This window comes from Microcaecilia unicolor, chromosome 1 (assembly GCF_901765095.1).
Source record: "Microcaecilia unicolor chromosome 1, aMicUni1.1, whole genome shotgun sequence".
Taxonomy (NCBI): Eukaryota; Metazoa; Chordata; class Amphibia; order Gymnophiona; family Siphonopidae; genus Microcaecilia; species Microcaecilia unicolor.
This window is the reverse complement of record NC_044031.1, coordinates 603,715,929-603,737,381: the sequence shown is the minus strand read 5'-3', so window position 1 is coordinate 603,737,381 and position 21,453 is coordinate 603,715,929. Positions and strand designations below refer to the sequence as shown.

General features: G+C 45.7%; 1 protein-coding gene across 1 annotated transcript in view; it reads left to right on the top strand.

Moving 5' to 3' along the window:
• The window catches only part of PTK2 (protein tyrosine kinase 2), a 714,868-nt gene extending 697,163 nt beyond the window's left edge, over positions 1-17,705 (top strand). Inside the window, 2 exon segments of the mRNA XM_030219604.1 lie at positions 1,335-1,415; positions 16,926-17,705. Coding sequence (XP_030075464.1) covers positions 1,335-1,415; positions 16,926-17,138 — 294 coding nt within the window. The 3' untranslated portion in view covers positions 17,139-17,705.
• The last annotated feature ends 3,748 nt before the right edge of the window (positions 17,706-21,453 follow it).

The following is a 21,453-nucleotide window of genomic DNA, read 5'->3' as shown; positions in this document are numbered from 1 at the left end:
AATTCCTTGTATGTGTCTAGGGGAGATTATTTCTGTTGGGCTTAGCACCCACAATAATTTTGACAGTTGGCTCTTATGCTTCGGTCAGAGTTCCTATCACTCCTTATCCAGTATCTTGGGGTCCCAATGTCGTTTTCATCCAGCTGCTGCAAGCTCAATTCGGGCCACTGGATTCCTGCCATCTGAAGTATTGGACCTGGAAGGTCGTTTTCCTTAGTGGCTGTTCCTTCAACTCGTAAGGTCGGTGAGCTTCGGTCTATAGTAGCTCAAGCGCCTTACCTTACTTCTCATCTTAACAGAGTAGTTCTCTGCATGCAGACAAAGTTCTTACTGGCGCTGGTATCAGAGTACCAGCTGATCCAGTCAGTTGTCTTGCCAACATTCTTTCTCCCTCATCTTACAAGCCCTGGCGAAAGCAAGCTCCGCACTTTTTGCGTGGAGCAGACGAGCTCCCTCGGACGGTCCGCCCAGTTGTTTATTTCTTTTAATGCCAGTTGCTGTCGGAAACTGCATAATTTCTTCTTGGATAGCAGAGTGCATCTCCTTCATTTTTGTCCAAGCTGGACTGACTCTAGAAGGCCATGTCACGGCTCACAAAATTAGAGCCATGGCTAAGTCGGTGGCTTATCTAAGATCAGTCACTATTGAAGAGATCTGCAAAGCTGCGGTGTGGTCATCAGTCCACACATTTTCATCTTACTACTGCCTTCAGCAATAGCCGACTCGTCAGTCGGTTTGGGCAGTCGGGGCTGCAGAATTTCTTTGGGGTTTAGAATCCAACTCCAACCCTCCTAAGCCCATTTTTGTTCTGTTCCAGGCTACACTCATTTAGATATTTCTTCTTTTCAAGTCAATTTTATTCTGGCCTCGCCGTTGCGAGACTCAATTGACCACTGTTTGTTGTGTTGTGTAAGCCTGGAAGCTAGGGATACCCCACTTGTGAGAATATCAGCCTGCTTGTCTTTGGAGAAAGAGTGGTTACTTACCTGTAACAGGTGTTCTCCGAAGACAGCAGGCTGCATATTCTCACAAACCCTCCCACCTTCCCCTTTTGGAGTTGTCTCCTCCATCTTTTGGATTTAACTGAGGGGCGTGTCCGCACGGCGAGCGGGAAGAGGTGTGCGCACATGCGCAGTACGATCGCTCGCGCGACGGAACGCCGTAAAGAGATTTTGAGATTTTGCTTTAAAATCCTCCGGGGCCGACGTGGCGTCACCCACTTGTGAGAATATGCAGCCTGCTGTCTTCGGAGAACACCTGTTACAGGTAAGTAACCACTCTTTTGCATTGATTTAGTTTGCTTTTTCATATATGTTTTTGTTTTTTTCATTTAGGGTGTTGGTTTGGCTCTAAGAACATTATTGGCAACAGTAGATGAAACCATTCCAGTACTTCCAGCAAGCATGCACAGAGAGGTAAAAAAACAAAAATTCATAGTCCTATCTTTGGTATAATTAGTAGTGCAAAATCTAAAAGTAGGTAGTAATCTTCTAAACATTAAAGGGGTCTTTTACTAAGGTGCACTAGCGTTTTTAGCTCATGCTACTACTACTATTACTACTAATCATTTCTATAGTGCTACTACATAGCGCTGTACACATTATATGCAGATACTTTCTGTGTCCCTAGAGGGCTCAGAATCCCAGTTTTGGTACTTGGGCAATGGAGGGTTAAGTGACTCGCCCAAGGTCAAAAGGAGCTGCAGTGAGAATCAAACCCAGTTCCCCAGTATCAAAGTCTGCTGCACTAACCACTAGGCTGCTCCTCTACTAAACATCAGCTGCTATTAAACTCTGAGACACCCATAGAAAACCAGTTTGTTTTAATTTGCATAAATAAAAAGTACTGGGAATAAACAAATCTGATTTATTACAAGAGTGTGAAACTTAGTGGAGAATTTATCAAAGTGGGCTACCGTTAAGATAGGTTATTTTACCACAAGTCTTGCTAATTTAACAAAGGTGTCATTGCATAAAAATGGGACACTGTGATAAAATAGTATGACTTTTGATAAAATAATCTATCTTAACAATAGCCCACATTGATAACTCCTTCCTTAGTGGTATATGTTACCTACACTGGCTTACTGAGGTGACTCTGCTGGCTTCCCTATTCAGAAACTACTTGTATTTTAGACTTTTTAAATATATTTTGCTGACATAATCTTCTTATAACCGTGATCCAGTAATGAAAAGAAAATAAAGATGAAAATATGTTGAACTAACACTAAAGAGATAGATTTGCTAAAAGCCACTTGGACAAACAGAATCAAATCATAGAAACAGTTGAGTGATGTCATCAGACTCAAAACAGAACAGTATAGCAAAGAAACTACTTTCTAAGCATGTGCTGCAGTTCTACATAAGCTACTTCGGTTGTATTTTTGTCTGTTCTGTGACCTGACATGTTATATTTTCCCTACAACCCAGTCTCCATGTCTCAAAAACATCTTTTCTTTTCCTTTGCTCCTGTGGAGTGAAAAAAAATTCCTTTTTCACTTTCTACTTCTGTATATATTTCAAAATTGAATTTGACCTTGTTTCATCAATATTTGCCATGATAGTTAAATCTTCCAGTGGATTTAAAAAGAGATCTAAAATATAAGAGAGAGATAAGAATATAAAAACATAAAGATTGCTCTTCTGGGTCAAACGAAAGGTCCATCTAGCCCAGTTTCCAGCCAGTCCAGGTCACAAGTACCTAGCAGAATGCCATGCTGCTTAACCCCAGGGATAAGCAGTGGCTTTCCCTAGGTTTACTTTCTTAATGGCATAAGGACCTTTCCTCCAGGAACTTGTACAAACCTTTTTTAAACCCAGCTACATTAACTGCTTTTACCGCTTGCTTCAGTAATGAGTTCCAGAGCTTAACTATACATTGAGTAAATAAATATTTTCTCCTGTTTGTTTTATGTTTAAATCATTTTTATTGATGACAGACAGCAAAGGAACACAAGGCAAGCAGTATTGAAACAGATATCATTAGATAAATTTCCAAGGTTATTAATCCCCCTCCCAACCCTTCCCTGTACTTTGTACCGATCTCTTCTCTATCCACCATAAACAAAAAACTCCTCCTGTTTGTTTTAAACGTGCTACTATGTGACTTCATGGCGTACCCGTTAGTCTTTATACTTGTTGAAAGAGTAAATAATCAATATGCATTTACTCAATCCATTCCATTCAGGATTTTATAGACCTCTATCATATCTCCCCTCCGTATCCTTTCCAAGCTGAAAAGCTCTATCCTCTTTAGCCTTTCTTCAAATGAGTCATTCCAGCCCCTTAGTCATTTTGGTTGCTTCTCTTTGTATTTATTCTAGTTCCACTATATCTTTTTTGAGATTGTGACCAGAATTACACACAGTACTCAAGATACGGTCTCACCATGGAGTTATATAAAGGCATTATGATATTTTTTGTTTTATTCTCTGTTCATTTCCTAATAATTCTCAAAATTCTGTTTCCTTTTTTTTGGCTGCTACTGCACACAGAGCAGAAGATTTCAACATATCGTTCATGATGATACCTAGATCCTTTACTCAGTGGTGACTCTTAATGTGGAACCTAGCATCATTATTCTTCCCAATGTGTATCACTTTGCACTTGTCCATTTTAAATTTCATTGGCCATTTGGATGCTCAGTCTTCCAGCCTGCTAAGGTGGTCCTTCAGTTTCACATAGTCTGCATACAATTTAACAGCTTTGAATAGTTTTGTGTCACCTCACTTATCATCCCCATTTCCAGATCATTTATAAATATGCCAGTCACAGTAGGAGATCTTTTGGCATGCCACTGCTCACCTTCCTCCATTGAGGGAATTGGCTATTTAACCCTACTCTGTTTTCTATCAGTCCACAGTGGAACATTGCCTCCTATACCATGGCTTTTTGTCAACAACTTTCTGAAAATCTAGACACAAGAAAAAGGAAGGAAGGAAAATTTTCAGCTGCAGTGGTTAGAAGTCAAACCCAGACCTCCTGTATGGCAACCGAGAATTGTACCACTGAATCACCCGTGCTCCACCTAAGATGTCAATAACTAACCATGCTGACATCTGTTTTGCTTTATCTTGGCCCATCTTATATTTTGACAGATTGCGCAATATGTGCTATGATGTCTGCAAGAGCAAAGAAGAGCAGAATTTTGCAGCAGAGAGAAATTCTGTTCTTGATTTTGAAATCTGACTCACCATCGTCGTCGATGATATATTGAAACCTTCTGCTCAGTGTGCTGCTGCTGCGGCTAAGAAAGCAAATAGAATGTTAGGTATTATTAGGAAAGGAATGGAAAACAAAAATTAGGACGTTATAATGCCTTTGTATCGCTCCATGGTGCGACCGCACCTCAGCTATTGTGTTTAATTGTGGTCGCCGTATCTCAAAAAAGATATCATGGAATTAGAAAAGGTGCAGAGAAGGACGACGAAAATGATAAAGGGGATGGGACGACTTTCCTATGAGGAAAGGCTAAAGCGGCTACGGCTCTTCAGCTTAGAGAAAAGGCGGCTGAGGGGAGATATGAAAGAGGTTTATAAAATAATAAGTGGAGTTGAACGGAGATGTGAAGCATCTGTTTATGCTTTCCAAAAATACTAGGACTAGGGGGCATGCAATGAAGCTACAAAGTAGTAAATTTAAAACGAATCGTAGAAAATATTTCTTCACTCAACGTGTAATTAAACTCTGGAATTCGTTGCCAGAGAATGTGGTAAAGGCAGTTAGTTTAGCAGAGTTTTAAAAAGGTTTGGACGGCTTCCTAAAGGAAAAGTCCATATACCATTAATAAATTGGGCTTGGGGAAAATCCACTATTTCTGGGATAAGCAGTATAAAATATTTTGTACTTTTTTGGGATCTTGACAGGTATTTGTGACCTGGATTGGCCACTGTTGAAAACAGCTGGACTTGCTGGACCTTTGGTCTGTACCAGTATGGCAATACTTATGTACTTATGCACTAGAGCACTTCGCACCAAAGAAAAACCTGAAAGGTGAAGAAAACAGGAGGGGCCACTTTGCATTTATGACTTCCAAAATATAAATAAGTATAAATAAATATCATAGACCTTCAGAAGTTAACAATAGGACAATAGCTCGTTTATATTTATAGCCCCTTTGGCCGTGGCAGATTGTTTTTTTTTTCTGCTACTGGAACTCTGTCAAGGAACCTGAAAGACTGAAGATGTGCTAATTACACAAAATCAGGGCAGCCTTCTACATCCCAATACCCAGACCTTAACCCTGATGGTATGAATGCTAAGTATTTTCTAATTTCTTACCTAACGTCTTTCAGAAATAGTTCAAGATAACAGTAATTCTATGAAGATTTCCATGAGAAGATAGTACAGCTTTAGATAGAAAATTAGTTTCATCATGGTGCTTACCAAAAGGGCAAAACACATTCACCTTTTCTCCATCTTCTCTTATCAGGAAACCGACTTTAAAAAATATCTAAAGGTACACCTAAGTTTTATTGTGTATACTATGATCAACATCAGCTATTTCTTTTATCTTTTGATTTCAAGATTCATGCAAGGTTTATTCCGTGCCAAGTCGCTATTATGATCTTCATACAACTGATGCAGCCAGTATTCTAATATTTAGATCAGTGCTTCTCAACCCAGTCCTCTGGGCACACCTAGCCAGTCAGGTTTTCAAGATACCCGTAGTGAATATGTATGAGATAAATTTGCATACAGTGGAGGCAGTGAATGCAGATTTATCTCATGCATATTCATTTTGGATATCCTGAAAACCTGACTGGCTAGGTGTGTCCCATGGACTGAGCTGAGAATTCCTGCTCTAGATTCAGCATCTTTAAAGCACCTTTTTTGGAGGGTCTTATTTTTAGTAGCAGTAACATCTGCTCACAGAGCGTAAATTGCAATCACTAGTCTTAATATATAGTGAATTCTTCCACAGAGTTGTTCTGAGTGCTCCGTTTTAAGTTTATGCCTAAAGTACTAACTTCATTGCTCCTAAATCAGTCCATCATCCTTCCTATGTTTCTTCCCAGACCTCATATTTATACAGGCGAGTATGAAACCCTGGGTGAGGGTTATGGGGTAGCCCTGTGAATAACTCAGCCAGACAAGGTATATAAATGTGAAAGTAAATGTTTTTCTCCGAGGACAAGCAGGCTGTATCCTTCTCACAACTGGGTTAACTATCTGCGTCGGCCCGGGAATCGACATTAAAAGATAACAAAAATCAAAAGATTTGCTAGAGCCTTTTGGTGCGCGTGCGCGGACTGATTTCCTGCCTGCCACGCAAGTGCATATCTCAGTTTTCTTTTACCCGCAACAAGGAGTGACAGGATTTCTGTTGTTCTGTTCGAGCCCGTGAAAGAGCCTTCAGCGACATTGAAGCCTTCACTTCGGTTTTTGCTTCCTTTCTGCAAAAAAAAAAAGTTTATTTTTCCCTTCCTTACTTATCTTGCAGCACGCTGGGAGCAGTGATGCATCAAGTGGGTCTCCACCTATCTCGAGGCCTCCTGTTGTGCAGGCCCCCCGGGACCGTCCATCGTTGGACTCGACCCCAAAGAGCCTCAGTGACGTACATCCAGCAAAGGCAAAGAAGCACAGTCACCATTCCCCTTCGACACACGGTGCCGGCAGCTCCGGGGCGCCGAGGGATTCAGCTCCCAAGAAGCGTCGGCACTGGGAGAACTGCTCCCCCTCCATACAGGAGGTGCCGATGCGTCCGCCTCCCAGCAGTCCAGTTCCTGCTACCAAGCCTCAACTGATTCTGCCACCAACTGCTCCACTGGCCCTGCAGCCTTCTCCAATGGCGGCTCTCAACGAGCTCATCCGGGCTTTACTTCCAGAGCTCCTGAAAGGACTACTGCGCCAGTCTGCGTTGCGTCGGGGGTGCTTGCGCCTCCCGCGTCTTCTGTTGCAGCAGCGACTGGCCCCCTACCTGCAGTGAGGTCCCCGAGCTCAGTGCTGCTTGCGGCTCTGGTGTCGGCCGCCACCCAGGTTGACTCCCCATCGACGTCTGTGGAGGAAGCTTCGCCGCAGTCCATGCGGGCGTCGACCCCTCAACATTGCCATCAGGACTGTAGGTTTTTGGCGTCGAGGCAGGTACAGTCTTGGAGGTCACTGAGGGAAGTGCTTTCCGATACTGAAGAGGAGCGCTCGTGGGAATCAGAGAAGGATCCCAGGTACTTCTCCTCAGATGAATCCTTTGGGATACCCTCTGAACCATCCCCTCCACCTGAAAGGAGACTATCTCCCCCTGGAGAGCCTCTACTTTGCCTCTTTTGTGCGGGAAATGGCTGAGGCCATTCCATTCCCCGAAGACATAGAGGATGAGCCCAGGGCTGAGATGCTAGAGGTCCTGGACTACACCTCTCATCCTAAAGAGGCAGTGACAGCTCCTCTGCATAAGGTACTCAGGGAAGTCCTTATGCGAAACTGAATGTCCCCTCTGTCTGGACCCTTGATCCCTAAGAATACCGATTCCCAGTATCAGAACCACAGAGAACCTGGGTTAATGAGGTCTCAGTTACCCCATAACTCCATAGTGGTGGATTCTGCTCTGAAGAAAGCCAAGAGTTCTAGGGACTATGCTTCGGCGCCCCAGGCAGAGAAGTTAGAACCTTGGACTCTTTTGGGAGGAAGACGTATTAGGCCGCTATGCTCGCTGCTCGTATTCAGTCTTACCAGCTCTTCACGAGCGTCCACTTATAGAACTCGGTAAGACGGCTGTCTAGTTTGGTCGATGCCCTCCCACCAGACAGGCCGAACCTTTTCGCCAGGTGGTCAGGCAGCAGAAGGTGTGTCGTAGCTTCCTGGCCAGGGGCGCATACAACACTTTTGATGTGGCATCCAGAATCTCCGTTCAGGGTTTAGTGATGCACAGACTCTCATGGCTGCGTGTCTGTGACCTTGGTCCAGCAGAGAGGTGGATGCTCTTGCCGGGGAGATAACCTTTTCGGAGAGAAGGTAGAAGACCTAGTCGACCAGATCAAGAAGCAAAGTGATGCTATGGCTTCTTTCTGGGCACCTTCTGCTACCACCTCCTCATCTAGGAGGTTTTTTGGTGGATCACGGAATGCTCCCTATTCCTATGCTAGGTGTAGGTACACTCCCGGGTCTCGCCAGCATACTCGGGCTCAGCCCCAGTGCGCTTATTCCCGTCAACAGCCTGTGCCCAAGGCCTCTGCTGCTCCCCAGCAAAAGCAACGGACGGGCTTTTGACTGACCCCAGCAGAGCAGAGCCACAGTAAAAGTGTCCGTGCCGGATGACTTGCCAGTTGGAGGGAGGTTAATGTTTTTTTCACGAAAGGTGGCCTCTCGTAACCGACCGGTGGGTTCTTCAAATAGTCTGGTTAGGATACACCCTCAATCTGGAATCCAAAACTACAAATTGCCCACCGGGAGCTCATTCATACAGCTCCCAGCACAAGCAGGTACTTGCAGAGGAACTCTCCGCCCTTCTAAAGGGGAAGAAGGGCTGGGATTCTATACCAGGTACTTCCTTGTGCAAAAGAAAACAGGGGGGGGGGGGGATGTGTCCCATCCTAGACCTAAGGGCCCTGAACAAATTCCTGGTACGAGAAAAGTTCAGGATGGTTTCCCTAGGCATCCTTCTTCCCATGATTCAGGAAAACTGTTGGCTATGCTCTCTGGACTTAAAGGATACTTACACGCACATTCCAATACTTCCAACTCACAGGAAATATCTTCAGTTTCAGCTGGGAACACAACACTTTCAGTACAGCGTACTGCCCTTTGGCTTGGCATCTGTGCCCAGAGTGTTCACTAAATGCATAGCAGTAGTCGCAGCATTGCTACGTAGACTTGGAGTGCATGTGTTCCCTTATCTCGATGGTTGGCTGGTGAGGAGCACCTCGGAAGACAGCTCAAGCTTATCTCCCCGAGACACGGACAGACAGCCTTCTGTCCCTGGTGTCCACAGTTCGAGCGTCTCAGCAAGTCACAGCTCGACAGATGTTGAGACTTTTGGGGCACATGGCCTCCACAGTTCATGTCACACCCATGGAACATCTACATATGAGATCCACTCAATGGACTCTAGCTTCCCAGTGGTATCAAGCTGCGGGGAATCTAGAAGATATCATCAAACTGTCCACCAATTTTCAGAATTCCCTTCGGTGGTGGATGATTCGAACCAATTTGATCATGGGCTGGCCATTCCAAATTTCTCAGCCGCAGAAAGTGCTGATGACAAATGCATCTCTCCTGGGGTGGGGAGCTCATGTAGATGGGCTTCACCCTCAGGGAGCTTGGTCCACCCAGGAAACAGGTTTTCAGATCAACCTCCTGGAGCTTCCAACCAAATCATCTTAATACAGACAGACAATCAGATTGCGATGTACTACATCAACAAGCGGGGGCACACCGAATCTCGCCCTCTGTGTCAGGAAGCCGTCCAGATGTGGCTTTGGGCACGCCGTCACAGCATGTTTCTCCAAGCCACTTATCTGGCAGTCGTAAACAACAGTCTGGCGACAGGCTGAGCAGGGTAATGCTCACGAGTGGTTGCTGAATATGGGCATAGCCTGCAAGATCTTTAGCATGGGGCACCCCCTCGGTGGATCTTTTTGCATCTCAAACCAATCACAAGGTTCCTCATTTCTGCTCCAGGCTTCATGCCCACGACAGCCTAGCGTCAGATGCCTTTCTCCTCCATTGTGGAACAGACCTTCTGTATGTGTATCCTCCCATACCTCTAGTAGGAAAGACTTTACTGAAACTCATGCAAAACCATGGAATCATAATCCTGATAGCGCCATACTGGCCACGTCAGATTTGGTTCCTTCTTCTTCTGGAGTTGTCCTCCGAGGAACCATGGAGATTGGAGTGTTTTCCAACCCTCATCACTCAGAACGAGGAGTCACTTCTACATCCCAACCTCCAGTCTCTGGCTCTCACGGCCTGGATGTTGAGAGCCTAGAATTCACTTTCTTGGATCTTCCGGAGGGTGTCTTGCTTGCTTCCAGGAAAGATTCTACGAAGAGATGTTACTCTTTCAAACAGAGGAGGTTTGCCGTAGATCCTTTTTCTTGTCCTACACAGACCCTGCTACACAGACCGCTTCTACACTTGTCAGAGTCTGGTCTCAAGACCAACTTCATAAGGGTTCATCTCAGTGCAATTAGTGCTTATCAGTGAGTAGGAGGTAAGCCTATCTCTGGACAGACTTTTAGTTGTTCACTTCATGAGAGGTTTGCTTTTGTCAAAGCCCCCTGTCAAACCTCCTCCAGTGTCATGGGATCTCAATGTCACCTAGCTGATGAAAGCTCCTTTAGAGCCACTGAATTCCTGCCACCTGAAGTACTTGACCTGGACGGTCATTTTCTTGGTGACTGTTACTTCAGCTCATAGGGTCAGTGAGCTTCAGGCCCTAGTAGTGGATGCACCTTATACTAAGTTTCATCACAACAGAGTAGTCCTCCGCAAGCACCCTAAATTCCTGCCAAAGGTGATGTCAAGAGTTCCATCTGAACCAGTCAGTTGTCTTGCCAACATTCTTTCCCCGTCCTCATGCCCACCCTGGCAAAAGCAGCTTGCACACCTTGGACTGCAAGAGAGCACTGGCCTTTTACATGGAGCGGACGAAGCCCTTCAGACAGTCTGCCCAGTTGTTTGTTGTTTTTGATCCCAACAGGAGGGGAGTCGCCATCGGAAAACACACATTCTCCAATTGGCTAGCAGATTGCATTTCCTTCGCTTATGCTCAAGCTGGGCTGACTTTAGAGGGCCATATCACAGCTCATTATGTCAGAGCCATGGCTGCATCGGTGGTCCACTTGAGGTCAGTCTCCATTGAAGAGATTTGCAAGGCTGCAACGTGGTCTTTAGTCCACACATTCACATCACATTGCTGCCTTGAGCAGGATACCCGACGTGACATTTGGTTTGGGCAGTCGGTGCTGCAGAATCTGTTTGGGGTTTAGAATCCAATTCCACCCACCTAGGCCCGTTTTATTCTGTTCCAGCCTGCACTCTCAGCTAGCTGTTTATAGTTTCAGGTTAATCGCCATTGCAAGGCCCAAGTGACCAATGTTTATTGTTTTGGGTGAGCCTGAATGCTAGGGATACCCCAGTTGTGAGAAGGATACAGCCTGCTTGTCCTCAGAGAAAGCGAAGATATCTGTAGCAGGTATTCTCCAAGGACAGCAGTCTGATCATTCTCACAATCCCGCCCACCTCCCCTTGGAGTTGTGTATTTCTTTATGTTTTTGGACTTAATTGAGATACGCACTCGCGCAGCAGGCAGAAAATCAGTCCGCACATGCGTGGTGCATTGCTGCACGCACCCCAGAAGGCTTTAGCAAATCTTTTGATTTTTGCTATCTTTTAATGCCGATTCCCAGGCCAATGCAGATTGTCAATCCAGTTGTGAGAATGATCAGCCTGCTGTCCTTGGAGAATACCTAATACAGGTAAGTATATTCGCTTTATTTGCTTGGGCCCTGGGACCTGTTGCTTCACAGGTCAGGAACATCAGATGCAACAAGTTCTCTTATTTAATAACAGTCTTGATTAGGCCACTGACTTAGCAGGCCAAGCAGCCTGTGGCTTGTGGGGCTGCCCCACCCAAAACACAGCTTGTAGGTTCTCAGGTCTTCTGAGAACTCAGGTTTGTCCCTGCCAGACCTCAGCAAGGCTTGTGTACCGCTATGGATTTACAGCCTGCTTCACTGACACAGACTACTCAATAATTATTGTGGATTCTTTTGGATTTATATTAGGTAAATGAGACTTTTATTAGAGGTTCTAAAATCTATAATGATTAAAATATATACAATGATTATGACATATACAATGATTAGCTATATAACTATAAAGAAACAATACCTATCTATAAACAATCATTACATCACCGGTCTGTACATCTAAGCAATGCTAAGAGTTCCTAGACCAGGAAAGGAAGCAACTAAACAATCATCACTGGTCCTTACATCATCCAGGCTCTTATGAGCTGGGGGGGGGGGGGGGGCAGTTCACAGTGAAAGCCAGGAGTTTCTTTGACCAGGAAACATGGTTCTCTGTGCAGTTCGTACGTTACTCACAGATGAGCTCCCAGTTTCACTGAAAGAAACTTCCCCGTTTTATTAGGCTTAAAACTCATGTTCAGAGCTAAGGAAAATTACAGGATGCTTCTCTGTTTAGGTAAACAAGCCATACTGTGGGAATGTGGTCATCCAGGTGACCAGTCTGAGCTCGAAAACAGGCCCCATCTTTCTCTTCACATAACAAATTAATTAGAGCTGTGTCTTATCTTCTACATTCCAACTTATTTTCACACAATCAAAGTTAAGCAATCATTTTTAAACAAAATTACTTCTAATCACAAATACAGACCCCGAGTGCACTGGTCGGTCAAGGCAGAGTTGAAAAACAATCTTTAAAATTCACTTCCACTACATCTTGCAAGCCTTAACAAGAAGCTTACCTCAGTCAGGTCACAGCAACTAAACATATTCAGTAAATGCATTGACTTACAGCTTGCAAGCGCCTTAACAAGAAGCTTACCTCAGTCAGGTCACAGCAGCTAAACACATTCAGTAAATGCATAGACTTGGGCTTCACTTCTTCCTTCCCTGGACCTCAGCCTGGCCCTGTCTTTTAATCTCCCAGTTATTAACTCCACCCTTCTTGGCTCTTAAGGTGGCCCAGGCTATTGGAGGGGCAGTGTTCTGTAAACTCCTCACAGTGAGCAAGCTGCTCATACTCTTGACTGCAAAAGAACATTTAAGCAGACAAACAGCTATATGGAAAATTAACTCAACTTTTTCTATATTCCAATCCAAATAGGTCAGGAATAGCAGTAACAAAGAGCACTCTCCAGCTGGATAGTAGAATGCATTCAGTGCTGTTGTTCACAAGCTGGCTTGTGTCAAAGCGCATTAAGTCAGAGTCATGGCTACATCAGTGGCTCATCTCCACGTAGCCTCCTGTAGAAGAAATATGCAAGACTGCAGCTCACTTTACATGATTGATCAAGCAGTCCTACAAAGTCTTTTTAAATAATAGCTTCAAGTCTGCCAGGCTCCATTCTATACCTAGGTTGCTCACTAAAGATTACTATTCAAACATTCAGCATATCTGTCATTTCTATTCTTTAATGTCTCTGCAGACATACTTTTCTTTGCATCCCTCATTTTGAGAATCCTCAGTTATGTGGATGATTTAATTCTGCTTGTCTACAGAAACCCCCCTCTACAAGTAAGCATGTTCTCTATGCTGAAGACACTTGGGTTCTACACATGCCTTTAATCTATGACTTTTGGGTCATATTTGGACTACTTTTAAGTAGAAGCACTTTGCTTACCTCTCACATCTTTTTTTTTTTTAACGTATGTTTATTATTTTCCACAAATCCAAATCCAATATTATTATTGTTATTATTATTTATTGTATTTGTACCCCACATTATCCCACCTTTTTGCAGGCTCAATGTGGCTTACAGAGTATTGTTATGATGCAGTCATTACATGATCTTAAATACAATCGATAATAGGCTGGAGGTAGGTGATTTAGATGCAAGGTGCTAGGTATGGTGTTGAGAGGTGTTTGATGCACCTGAGTAGTTTGAGGACTGATTTATTAAGGACTAGTAAAACAGGCCCATTTCTGACACAAATGAAACGGGCGCTAGCAAGGTTTTCCTCATAGTGTGTATGTTTTGGAAAGTGTATGTGAGAGTGACTGTGTGTGAGAGAGAGAGAGAGAGTGAAAGTGCGAGTGTGTGTGTGTGTGTGAGAGAGAGAGAGTGAGTCTGGGTGTGAGTGTGTCTGTGAGAGAGTGTGTGTGTGAGAATGAGTGTGTGCAATTGCGTATGTGAGACACGGTGTGATAGAGAGAGAGTGTGTGTGAGAGTGAGTGTGTGTGAGACACAGATTGTCTGTGAGACTGAGTGTATGAGACCAAGCGAGTGTGTAAGTGACTGTGACACATATAGAGTGAATGTGATACACTGTGCGACATAGAGTGTGTGTGAGTGAGAGACAGAAAGACATTGTCTGTGAGAGAGAGAGTGTGTGTGTGTGTGTGACAGAGATACCTCTTTCCCTCTCTCTCTATGGTGTCAGGCCCCCCTCTCTCTCTGGTGTCTGAGATTGCCGCCACTGCACCTAAGCAATTGGTGTGCTGAAGGAGGGCGAGAGAGAGAGAGTGTGTGGGGGGGGGGATGTTTTGGAGGGGTTCAGCTTGGAAGAAGAGGGGTGTGGGGGGTTCAGGAAAGGGGGGGAGGGGGGGTTCAGGAAGCAATGCCAGATGACAGAGTGAGGGAGTGTGTGGGGGGGGGGGGCAGGGGGTTCTGGAAGCGCTGCCAGATGAGAGAGAGAGTGAGTGTGTGTGTATGGGGTTTCATGAAGCGCTGCCAGATGAGAGAGTGAGTATGTGTGGGGGGTAGGGGGGGTTCAGGAAGCGCTGCCAGATGATAGATAGAGTGAGTGCGTGTGTGTGTATGGGGTTTCTGGAAGCGCTGCCAGATGAGAGAGAGAGTGTGTGTGTTTTGTGGGGGGTGTGGTAGGGGGTTCAGCTTGGAAGAAGAGGGGTGTGGGTGGTTCAGGAAGCGCTGTCAGATGAGTGAGTGAGTGGGTGTGGGGGAGGGGGGGCGGTTTTTCAAGCATTGCCAGATGATAGTGAGTGTTTGTGGCGTGGGTTCAGGAAGCACTGGCAGATGAGAGAGTGAGTGTGTGTGTGTGGGGGGGGGGGTTCAGGAAGCGGGGCTAAATGAGAGTGAGTAAGTGTGGGGGGGGGGGGGTTCAGGAACGGCTGACAGATTAGTGAGTGACTGTGTTGGGGGTGGCAGGGGTTTTGGGAAGCGCTGCCAGATGAGAGAGCTTGTGTGTGTGTGTACGGGGTTTCAGGAAGCGCTGCCAGATAAGACAGAGTGATTGTTTGTGGGGGGGAGGGGGGTTCAGGAAGCGCTGGCAGATGAGATTTTTAGAGAGAGAGTGTGTGTTTTGGAGGGGTGTGTTGGGGTGTTCAGCTTGGAAGAAGAGGGGTGTGTGGGGGGTCTGGAAGCGCTACCAGATGAGTCAGTGTGGGGGGGGGGGGGGCGGTTTATCAAGCGATTGCAGATGAGAGTGATTTTGTGTGTGGGAGGGGGTCATGAAGCGCTGCCAGATGAGAGTGTGTGTGGTGTTGGGCAGGGGTTCAGGAAGTGTGGCCAAATGAGAGTGAGTAAGTGTGTGTGTGGGTGGGGGTTCAGGAACCGCTGCCAGATGAGTGTGTGTGTGGGGGGGGGCAGGGTTTTCAGGAAGCGCTGCCAGATGAGAGAGTGTGTGTGTGTGGTGGGGGGGGGTTTAGGAAGTGTGGCCAATTGAGAGTAAGTGTGTGTGTTTGGGTGGGGGGTTCAGGAGCCACTGCCAGATGATTGAGTGAGTGTGGTTGGGGGGGGGGGGGCAGGGGTTTCTGGAAGCGGTGCTTTGAAGATGATGGAAAGAAGCGCTGCCAGATTGCAGGGGTTTGTTTTTTTGCCGTCACTGCCTCCTCCGCGCGATGTTCTTCCCCCGCCGCCATCCCACCCACCGCGATCCCCCCCCCCCCCTGCTGCCATCCCACCCACCGTTGCGTAGTTTTGCTGGCGGGGGACCCAAAATCCCGCCTGCAGAAGTTCTTTGTTGTCTGCTGACTCAGCTTGATCTTCGGCATTGCTAGCCTTTGCAGGGTGGGGTTCTGTGCGTCGGACGTCCTGCACGTGCATGACGTCAGACGCACAGAAGCCCTGCCTGCATAGGCTAGTAAATGCTGAAGTTCACACCAGAGTCTGAAGACAGGACTTGTGCTGGCGGGGTTTCGTGTCCCCCGTCAGCAAAGCAACGCGCAACGGTGGGTGGCTTTGGGGGGGGGGCGGCTCGGGGGGTGGGTGTTGCACCTCCAGCATTTTGTGGTCTGGTCTTTTTTTCTTCTGATGAGCTTTGTTGGTTGTTTGGGGGGGGTGGGCGCAGGGGGGGGGTGTTGGACCTCGGTCATTCTGTTGGCGGGGCTTCATTTTAACTCTGTAGCTTTCGGGTGGTTTGTGAGGTTGGTGGCCAGCGTTTCCTAGGCAGGGGGAGGAGTAGGGAAACATGCTCCGCGTGTTTCCCTACTCCTCCCCCTGCCTGGATGCGTTCCCTTCTTTCATTTTTCTTTTGTTTTTCTGCCCTCGAAGTCATGACGTTTGACGCGAGGGCGGGGCAGCGAGTCATGTTCAGTGGCTTCACCACCATGAAGTTACAAACCGTTCTGGGAGTCTGAGTGACTTCAGAACGTTGTCCTCAGAACGTTGAGGGTGAGTTTTATTATTAGATGTTTTAGTGGGCTTTGTTGAAGAGATGTGTCTTCAAAGATTTGCGAAAGCTGGTTAGATTGTCCATATTTTTCAGGGCCATGATATCATCCAATATCACCTCACAATACAAAACCAAGATCTGTTTATAAACAAACACATGCTATAAAGCCCCTCTCCCTCCCCCCTCCCAGGATAACTCAAGTCTGACTTTCCATTCCCCGCTCTGGGGACCCATCTTTACCTCTCACATCTAACTATACATGAGTGGTGAACTTCATGTGACATCAGGATGGGGGAGAAGTTAAATTTAAGAGTGTTGCTCTAGAAAGAAGATGCCCAGATGAACAGTTTCATTTTTTGCTCAACAGCAAACTGAAAAGATAAAGAAGGAATTCTAAATAGAAAACTGCAACGCTTCAGTCTGGAAGTCCTTGATGAGGGACATGTATCAAATGCAGGCATCTTAATGTCACAAACTGACTTGTAGCAATGTGTAGATGCATTAGGAGAGGTAGTTCCCAAATCTGTCCTCAGAGCAACTCAAGACATAACAGTGAATATGCATGAAACAAATTTGCTCGCATTGCTTACCCCTGAGAACAAGTTTAGAAACCATTATCTTAGAGTAGCCCTGTGATTAACTTTTATGCATATTATTCTTTGTCTTTCAGATTGAGATGGCACAGAAGCTGTTGAATTCTGATTTGGCTGAGCTGATCAATAAAATGAAATTGGCACAGCAGTATGTAATGACCAGCCTCCAACAAGAATACAAAAAACAGATGCTTACAGCTGCTCATGCTTTGGCTGTAGATGCCAAAAACTTACTGGATGTTATTGACCAAGCTAGACTAAAAATGATTGGACAGTCAAGACCACATTAATATTTTAGGATGTAGTTCTGCTTATGATTCTATTAAGAATATCTCTTCTTTAAGAATGTTATCTAACCTTCCACCAGCAACAAGGATTAACCCTCTGAAGTCTTGGATTTCTTGGGCTTCCTACTTGATCAGTCCTGACCGACAACTGTTGATATCTCCCGTTCACAATTTTTTTTTTAAACAATAAAAGACGGTCTGAAATTCTGATCCTGGTGCTGTTAAAAAAAATGAAGATTGTACAGGAGCTCTTAAAGAAAGGGCATGGGACTCTGAGGTGGGGGGGGGGGGGGGGGGACTTTCAATTTTGTAAAAAAAAAAAAAAAAAAAAAAAAAAAAGTGTGAGCCAAAATCATGGAAAAGTTAAAAATCACAGAGCCAGAACTGTGCAAGCTGAAGATGAGAGTTACTGTGATGTAAAGAATTCTGGGAAACCAAATGGCTGAGAGTTCTTGCCCACAGTACAATAATTGTCCTGACTGGAAAATTTTTTTTTAATTATTACACTTAAGTCATAATATGCTAATCACAATTTAAAGAGAAATGAAAATAAAAAAGGTATTTTTTCGAGTCTTTGGTCATTTAAAATCTAACACTATGATTCTTTTCATCTTTCTGTCTTTGCTTTCCCTTTGGGGTGTGTGTGAAGTATTTGCCTGGATACTAGCAGTAACACACAACTGAAAATTCATGTACGTCTCCTTTCTTTTCTAGGATGATATGCCCTTTTCTTTGTAGAAATATTCTGGTCAATATTCAAGGTAGTCTGGTTGTCTTTATCCAGTGCCAGTACCTTTGAATACTGATGTAGCTACTTTCCATGGAAGCAAAAATACTACTTTGTAATGCAGAAATTCAGGGCTGCAGGCATGCCGCTGATGGTATGCATGCCAGATTCTGTAACCATAAAATTTTTCACTTTTAGATAATTTATAAGAAAAGCCATGTTAGATATTTTAAAATGTTGTACTTACTAACCTATCTTTGTCTTGTCTGAAAGTTGATGCTGAATGGTTTTTGTTTTGTTTTGATTTGATTTGTTTTACTTTGTTTCCAGTTATACCATTTGTTTGATTTTTAAAAAGCACTCCCTTTTGTTTGTTGGGGGATATAAATTATTCTCAGGAAGAATATAATGAACTGTACAGTTACTTTGACCTAATTAAAAAGGTGTTACCAGTGAAACAATGTGGTGTAATATTTTTGTTTTCTCATTAGTATTGGACATTTGCCATAGATTTCAGTTCTTAAGTCAGGCTTGACAAGTCTCAGCTGCCAGGTTGTCATATCAGCCAGAAATTTCCATCTGGGAATTTTCACAACACAATTTCCATCCATTACCGGAGCAGGAAGTTCATCTCTCATGTACTGCACTTTCTGTGAGTCTGAGCTCTGTGATACAAGAACTCTTGTGCTGGGTTCTTGGGATCTGAGAACCAAAGGAGAGTTCCTGGACCACGTGGCTCAGCTTATCACAAAGATGCATGGTGCAGAGAGGACATAAGATAGAGGGAAGTGGACCAATGACTCCAGGGAGACGGGATACTGATGTACAAAGTACCACTTTATTCACAGATCTACCAACATTTGCTTATTTCCAATCTGACGAAGAAGGGCAACCTTCAAAAGCTAATCAAGAAATGTATTGTTATGTCCAATAAAAAAGGTATCATCTTATTTTCTTTACCATGTTTTATTTTGTTTTATTTCTATTGATTACCTTTAAAAGTGGACTAACACGGCTACCACACCTCTCTACTCAAGATGTGATACAGGAAATTATAGACCAGTGAGACTATTATAAAGAACAAAATTACAGAGCATATTCAAAAGCATGGATTAATGAGACAAAGCCAACATGGATTTAGTGAAGAGAAATCTTGCCTCACCAATCTATTACATTTCTTTGAAAGGGTGAACAAACGTGAATAAAGGTGAGCCGGTCAATATTCTATATTTGGATTTTCAAAAGGCATTTGACAAAGTACCTCATGAAAGACTCCAGAAGAAATTGGAGAGTCAGGAAGTAGTGTCCTATTGTGGATTAAAAACTGGTTAAAAGATATAGAAAAACAGAGAGTAGGGTATTCTCAATGGAGAAGGGTAGATAGTGGAGTTCCCCAGGGGTCTGTGCTGGGACTGCTGCTTTTTAACATATTTATAAATGATCTAGAGATGGGAATAACTAGTGAGATAATGAAATTTGCTGATGATATAAAGTTATTCAAAGTTGTTAAATCGCAATAGGATTGTGAAAAATTACACAAGAACCTTATGAGACTGGAAGACTTGGCATCCAAGTGACAGATGATGTTTAATGTGAGCAAGTGCAAAGTGATGCATGTGGGAATGAGGAACCCAAACTATAGCTGCGTAATTAATACAAGGTTCCACATTAGGAACATTATTTTTCCAAATTATTTACAGTTTGTACATTTTCTTTGAGTTCTGTCACTGTCATAGTAACATAGTAGATGACGGCAAATAAAGACCTGTACGGTCCATCCAGTCTGCCCGAAGAGATGAACTCATTACATAAGGTATGAGGTGATATACCGTACGTATACCTGAACTTGATTTGTCCATGCCATTTTCAAGGCAAAGACTGTAGAAGTCTTTCTCCGAGGACAAGCAGGCTGCTTGTTCTCACGACTGGGTTGATGTCCACGGCAGCCCCTCAAGACCAGAAGAAAAATCTCGCGGGAGGTCCCACACTCAGGGTATGCCCCACCGCACATGCGCGGCCGTCTTCCCGCCCGTGCGCGACCGCTTCCGCTCAGTTTTTCAATTTTCCACACTGGAGAGAGACGTGCTTCATCCCTTTCCGTGTCAGCCCCAGAAAACCGTTTTGCGGCCTAGCCCGCAATTTCCTTTTACTGTACAAGCATTCGCACGCCCCTTCTTTTCGTTTAAAAAAAAATCCTTATCGTTGAGTTTTTTCTTTTATCATGCGACCGTTTCTTTCTTTTTGTGGTGTTATTTTTACCACCACCATCGACGGTTTGGACTTCGCCGACGCGATTTTTCTGTCGATGTCCTCGAAGGTCCCGAGCGGATTCAAAAAGTGTGGTCGGTGCGGCCAGCAGATCTCGCAGACCGATCCTCACGCTTGGTGTCTCCAGTGCCTCGGCCTGCAGCATAATTCCAAGGCATGCACCTTGTGTCTCGGCTTGAAAAAGCAGACGCAGGTGGCGAGGCAAGTTCTTCGGGACCGTCTTTTCGGAACTTGCGCCGGCCCGTTGATGTCAGTGGCATCGGTGTCGACGGCTGGGACTTCGGTATCGATACCGACATCGACGACTTCGATGCCGAGCATGGCATCGATCCCAGGAGTACAGGTTCCCTTGGCCCGACAACCTGCCAGCGATGGCGGCGGTGAGCGACCGAGTGGGCTGTCCGCCTCTGCTGGTCCCGCCGCCCAGGGCCATCGGGACCAAACCCTGTCGGATCCGAGCCCCAGAGGGTGCGGAGACTCCACCTCCTCGTCCATGCCGCGGAGCGCCGATGACGGGCATCGGAAGAAGGTTGCGAAAAAGCACCGTCATCGGTCGCCCACGGCACATGGCACGGGCAGCTCATGGACGTCGAGACGATTCGATCCCTAAGAAGTGCCCGCGCCGAGAGGAGCGCACCCCCTCTATTGAAGAGGTGTCGATGCGCAGGTCGTCGGGTACCCTGGTACCGTCTCCTGGACCCGGGCAGCTTCGAGCACCGACTCCCCAGCCTCTCCCAACAGCAGCCCTGGACAAGTGCCTCCGAGCCATCCTCCCAGGTATCCTGGAGGGGCTGATGCGCTAGGCTCTGCCGGCACCTGCGGTGCCGTCGATGGAAGCGCCGGCTGGCTCTGGCCCCATGATGCGGTCTTCGATGCCGGTGCCGCTTGCGCCGCCTGTCTCGATTGCCACTCAGGTGGAATCCCAGTCGATGGAGGGAGCTTCGTCCCCGCCGGCGCAGGAGTCCACCTCTCGGCACCATCATCGAGGACGTGGTTCCTTGGGGTCGAGACGGGCCCGGTTGCGGTCTGAGCTCAGAGAGCTCATGTCCAACACCGAGGAGGAGGCCTCATGGGGGGAGGAGGAGGATCCCAGATATTTCTCCTCTGAGGAGTCTGCGGGTCTTCCCTCCGACCCCACGCCTTCACCGGAGAGGAAGCTCTCGCCCCCAGAGAGCCTCTCCTTTGCCTCCTTTGTCCGGGATATGTCTGTTAGCATTCCCTTCCCAGTGATTACCGTGGATGAACCGAGGGCTGAGATGACTATCACCACCTAGAGAGTCTTCCACGGTACCGTTGCACAATGTCCTCAAGGAGACACTGCTT